Raw genomic sequence first — 5099 nt, 5'->3', positions numbered from 1 at the left:
GGCCTATCCACAACCACGATAATGGTATCAATAGCAACAGCGGGTGACACTGATGGCAAGACCGTGACAGTGTCGATGATGATGAAGGAGCTATAGATCCCAATTAACATGTTTATATTTTAGTACTACGGGTTCAAATGTATAGATATAAGTCTATGAATATGTTAGTTTGGTGTTAAAAAAATGTATTATAGATTAAGGGGGTGTTTGGGGTTGAGTTTTGAAAATAGATTATGCGTTTTGAATAATCAGAATCAGATAATTAGCTGTAACAAAACGTGCTGCAGAAAGATAGTGTTTGGATTTGATTATGTTGTTTGATATCACAATAATCAGATAATCAACATTGTTTGGATTTGATTATGTTATTTGATATCGCAATAATTAGATAATCAACTATTTGAGTGTTTGGCAAGTATATATATTTCAAAAAAATAAATAAGTGAAAACGTAAAAAATCAGTTTTTGGATTATCACGTTTTCCTGCAGCAAGGGGTGACCTACTTATGGATTATCACGTTTTGAACTCTATAAAACGTAAAAAATCACTTTTTATTAATTTTTTACCAAACACTCAAAATAGATTTTTTGCGATTTCAAAACACAATAATCAAATAATCAGGTTGAAAACGCAATCCCAAACACCCCCTAAAAATCAAAATAAAAAGTCTTATCTATGTTTATCCAAAAGAAAATAGAAGTTAGGATTAGGAGGTGGTGATCTTGAATCATGGAATAATGACATGTATAGAATAGAAACGTATACAAAAACAGAACCCCAATATTTATTGGATATGACCCATCCATTACATAACAACATACACAACAAAACCTCCTTCCTTCCTTCCTAAATTATCTATTCTCCCACCCCTTCCTTCCTTCTCTTATTCTTTCATTCATTCAATCAATAACAATAAATAAAATCCCTCTTTCTTCTCTCCCTCCTAAATCATTTCTTAACCTACAAAATCATCAACACTTCCATTCTAATCGCATAAAGTTTCTACTTTTCTTGGTGGGTTTTTCAGACATCTCATGAATTTTCACGGATTATGCTTTATCAATCAAAAATGTTATTCCTTCTGTTTTCTTTATCTTTCATCATCGTAAATGTGCAACCTTTATCTTATCCCACTGGAAATCAAACTTACCCCTGTTTTGATTAATAATATGTTTCTCTTTTGATTACACTGGATGATCAGGATCATGCCTCCTGTGGTTGAATAAATATTGATCATGCTTTTGTTCACAGATTCTGTGATTCTTTGTTTTGTTTTGTTTTGTTTGCTTGAATCCAACCAATCTTATTATTCATCTGATGCTTTGGTTGAAAGTTTTCTTTTTTATAGAATATCCTTTCGTGAAGCAACAGTATTGTTTCCTCTATGGGTTTATTTATTTATATAAACAACCACAACCCCCCTTTGTTTCACTTAATTTGTTAATCATGTGCCACTGATTCAACAACACACGTCTGACTGATTGATGAGAATTGTTTTCCCTGAAATTATCTGATTAATTTAGTACAATTTCTGTATTTTATATGCAATGGGTGTGTATTTTTTAAATTCTTTTAATTGTTTCTGATGTTAGATCTTTTTTTTTTCTTTGTAGTTTTTGGGACTCGAGGGTTCTGGATTAAGCAATAGTTCAAGGTATGTTATCGTTTTCATTTCAAACTAATGGGGTGTTTGGATTGTGTTTCTACAATGGAATCCATTGTAAAGATGCACATCCAATCACCCCTCTAAATTCTGGAAATTGAATAAAGAAGTAATGTTTTTAGCCCAAAAGAAACAATAATGTGTTTATTTTTAACATATCTTTATGTGACTTCTAGCAGTTAAATCTTCTCATCTTAATTAATTTGGGCACTGCAGAATTTAGCAGTGCCCATGGATGCCACCACGAGTGGAACACAAAGTATTCAATACCCCAACATTCCCGATCAACCCGTTTCCATGCCCCCAAGTCCATCGTTAAATCGACAAACCCGGCATTGTTTCGGAGATGCAACACCAGGAGAATTTCCATTATCTGCAAACCCTTCAATTGTTCTTCATGTTCTCACTGGTTGTAATCTTGACCCACAAGATCTAGCAAAACTAGAGGCAAGTTAACATTTTTTTTTTTTATATTTTAAACATAAAAAAGATTTCTTTGTGAAAATTTGTGTTTGTTTGCAGGCTACATGTTCTTTCTTTAGGCAGCCTGCCCATTTTGCCCCTGATCATGAACTCTGTTTATCTGAGCTTGCGGCTCTTGATATGTGCGAAAAAAGAGCAATTTTTAAACCAATGAATTTAGAAAAACGCCAAGATTTGAAACTAAGATGTGGGGGTTCTTGGAAATTGGTTTTGAGATTCTTGTTGGCCGGAGAAACATGTTCTAGAAGGGAAAAATCTCAGGCTATAGCCGGGCCGGGCCATAGTATTGCCGTGACTTCAAAAGGGTCTGTTTATACTTTTGGGTCAAATAGCTCGGGCCAATTAGGTCATGGAACTACCGAAGAGGAGTCTCGGCCTCGCTTAATCAGGTTTCAATTCTTGATTCATTAAAGTTTTGACCTGTTTTTACTTGGAGTGACAATAACGATGTGGGCGGGCCATTTGGTTAAACGGTTCACAACTGGTTCTTTTTAAACAGGCTGAGTTGGGTCTATTAAATTAAATTCGGTTATAAAAAGTATAGTATTATAATAAAATTCTATTATTCTAAAAAATGATTTATTCAAGTCTAAGCTTTTGAACATGATGTCGGTGATTTTTCACTATTCGTGTATGCACCCATTTGAACAACATAGACACATTGCAATTAAAATCAACCCATTTATAATACACTGGTCGAATCAGTCACCTTGTTGATTAATGGGTCAAAAATGGCATTTTTGGTATAGGTTGGGTTGACCTATATAACTCATTTTATCAACATTTTGTAAATAATTAGCATGTTAAATATAATAGCAAAATTGCATTATTTTGATGCTAATCTACTTTTCTGAATAAAGTGAATTAGGATACAGTAAGAGTTGTCCATTAAAAAATCACCATTATGTGACTTTTGACCCGTTTGAATCGTTTCACGTTTTATCCGAGTTATTACGTTCTACCCATTTAACCAGATGGAAATAAAATGTGATTTTATATAGACCCATTTACCCTTTGGGTCGAAATTGCCACCTTTTGTCTTTACCGATCCCTTTGTATTAACGAGTTGCGTATGTTGTAGATCTTTGGCAGGAATACGTATAATACACGCAGCAGCAGGGGCGGGTCGAACAATGCTAATCAGTGATTCAGGGCAGGTTTACGCCTTTGGAAAAGACTCATTTGGGGAAGCAGAGTATGGAGCTCAAGGAAGTAAGCAAGTCAACACTCCTCAAATAGTCGAGTCTTTGAAAGACATATTCGTCGTACAAGCTGCTATTGGAAATTTCTTTACAGCTGTATTATCACGAGAAGGAAGAGTCTACACGTTTTCTTGGGGTAAAGAGAATAAACTCGGTCACCAGACCGAAGCAACCGATCTTGAACCACGCCCATTGTTGGGCCCACTTGAAAATATACCAGTGGTTCAGATTGTGGCTGGATATTGCTATCTTCTTGCTTTGGCTTGCCAACCTACTGGCATGTGAGTTTCAATAATTTTGTTACTTTCTATAAAAGCTGCTTTTAGGTTGTAGTACGTACGTATGCTGGTGAAAAATCTTGATTCCGACACTAATTATCATGTTAAATTGGTTTCTCAAACAGGTCAGTGTACTCAGTCGGATGTGGGTTAGGAGGGAAATTAGGGCATGGGATGAAAAGCGATGAGAAACAGCCAAGACTGATAGAACAGTTTCAAACTTTAAACCTACAACCGATGGTGGTTGCAGCCGGTGCATGGCATGCAGCCGTGGTCGGGACTGATGGCAGGGTGTGCACATGGGGCTGGGGCCGATACGGTTGTTTAGGCCATGGGAATGAAGACTGTGATTCGGTTCCAAAAGTGGTTGAATCTTTAAGCAATGTAAAAGCTGTACATGTTGCTACAGGGGATTATACCACTTTTGTTGTTTCTAATGATGGGGATGTTTATTCTTTTGGATGTGGTGAATCGTCGAGTCTCGGGCATAATACTGCAGATGTTGATGCACAGGTTTGCACTCCTTTACATTTTCCAGTTTTTGTGTCGAATTCTTAAATTATATTTTTTGCGTATAGGGGATTCAGCATGCTAAAATATTGAGCCCAAAGTTAGTGACATCATTAAAGCAAATTAACGAAAGGGTAGTACAAGTCAGCCTTACAAACTCTATCTATTGGAATGCGCACACATTTGCACTAACAGAAACAGGGAAACTATATGCATTTGGGGCGGGTGACAAAGGTCAGCTCGGTGTGGAACTTGTGGCTAACCAAACCGAAAGGCCGACCCCTGAACGGGTCGAGATTGATCTCAGTTAGGAGAATCCTATGATGACTGCTGCTAATCTTTACATATGATGAATTGTTTGTTTGTTTTTTTATTTAAAGTCTGGTGTCTGTAACTTCCTTCCATGTGTACATAGAAACAGAAGGATCTGTATAGAATGTAAAATTGTTGATAGGTGTGTAGAAGAAAATACTAAAGGTGTAAATATTATTTCAGTTTCATTTGATTATAACAAGTTTATTCTAATAAGTTGCCTGCTTATATCTTATTATTAATTAATTAAGACATTGCTTTTATTTAATAGTTTTATTAAAAACTACCTTTAAAGGTACAATATTCGGATGGCGAGATGACATCATCAATCTTCAAGATCATTTTGACAAGTTGCGTAGCAAGCAAGATCGCCAATTAAGGTTTCAAATACATTTTGCTCACGCATGTCATTTGTACCAGTATCGACCACAGCAATGATTTTGTTGTCCTACACCAAATATATTACAAACACAGCAGGACAGCACACAAATATTGTTCTGAATAACTTAAGCAATTAACCAACTAAACAGAAAATAAAACAAATTAGCTAAAAAGGTCAAATCGGTTGAGAAAGATCAAATGTGTTTTCAAATGCTTAAAACTCGTAAATCGGCAAAACTATTATGACAATAGAACTTTTATAATCATAT

General features: G+C 35.5%; 1 protein-coding gene across 4 annotated transcripts; it reads left to right on the top strand.

Moving 5' to 3' along the window:
• The first annotated feature begins 806 nt into the window (after positions 1–806).
• Positions 807–4665, top strand: LOC110896163 (E3 ubiquitin-protein ligase HERC2). Of its 4 annotated transcripts, none has more exons than XM_022143619.1 (7): positions 807–1015; positions 1615–1655; positions 1881–2111; positions 2187–2536; positions 3229–3630; positions 3753–4140; positions 4206–4665. In XM_022143619.1, exons 3-7 carry the CDS (start codon positions 1896–1898, stop codon positions 4446–4448), a joined length of 1599 nt encoding a protein of 532 aa, XP_021999311.1. In that variant the 5' UTR covers positions 807–1015; positions 1615–1655; positions 1881–1895; the 3' UTR covers positions 4449–4665. The 4 variants fall into 4 exon arrangements, with proteins under 4 accessions (XP_021999311.1, XP_021999306.1, XP_021999309.1 ...); XM_022143614.1 differs by having other exon boundaries at positions 1844–2111; XM_022143617.1 differs by having other exon boundaries at positions 1841–2111.
• Positions 4666–5099: the final 434 nt, after the last annotated feature.

Source organism: Helianthus annuus, chromosome 12 (assembly GCF_002127325.2).
Source record: "Helianthus annuus cultivar XRQ/B chromosome 12, HanXRQr2.0-SUNRISE, whole genome shotgun sequence".
In the NCBI taxonomy this organism is placed as follows: Eukaryota; Viridiplantae; Streptophyta; class Magnoliopsida; order Asterales; family Asteraceae; genus Helianthus; species Helianthus annuus.
Note: the sequence above shows the minus strand (reverse complement) of the source record. Positions and strands in the feature narration are given on the sequence as shown.

What these genes read in the sequence shown, in the direction of transcription:
- LOC110896163 (XM_022143619.1), top strand. Translation starts at nt 1,896, where the DNA reads ATGGATGCCACCACGAGTGGAACACAAAGTATTCAATACCCCAACATT. An exon ending in GCTTGCCAACCTACTGGCAT is followed by an intron (nt 3,631 to 3,752) that starts GTGAGTTTCAAT and finishes TTTCTCAAACAG; the next exon opens with GTCAGTGTACTCAGTCGGAT. An exon ending in CTGCAGATGTTGATGCACAG is followed by an intron (nt 4,141 to 4,205) that starts GTTTGCACTCCT and finishes TTTTGCGTATAG; the next exon opens with GGGATTCAGCATGCTAAAAT.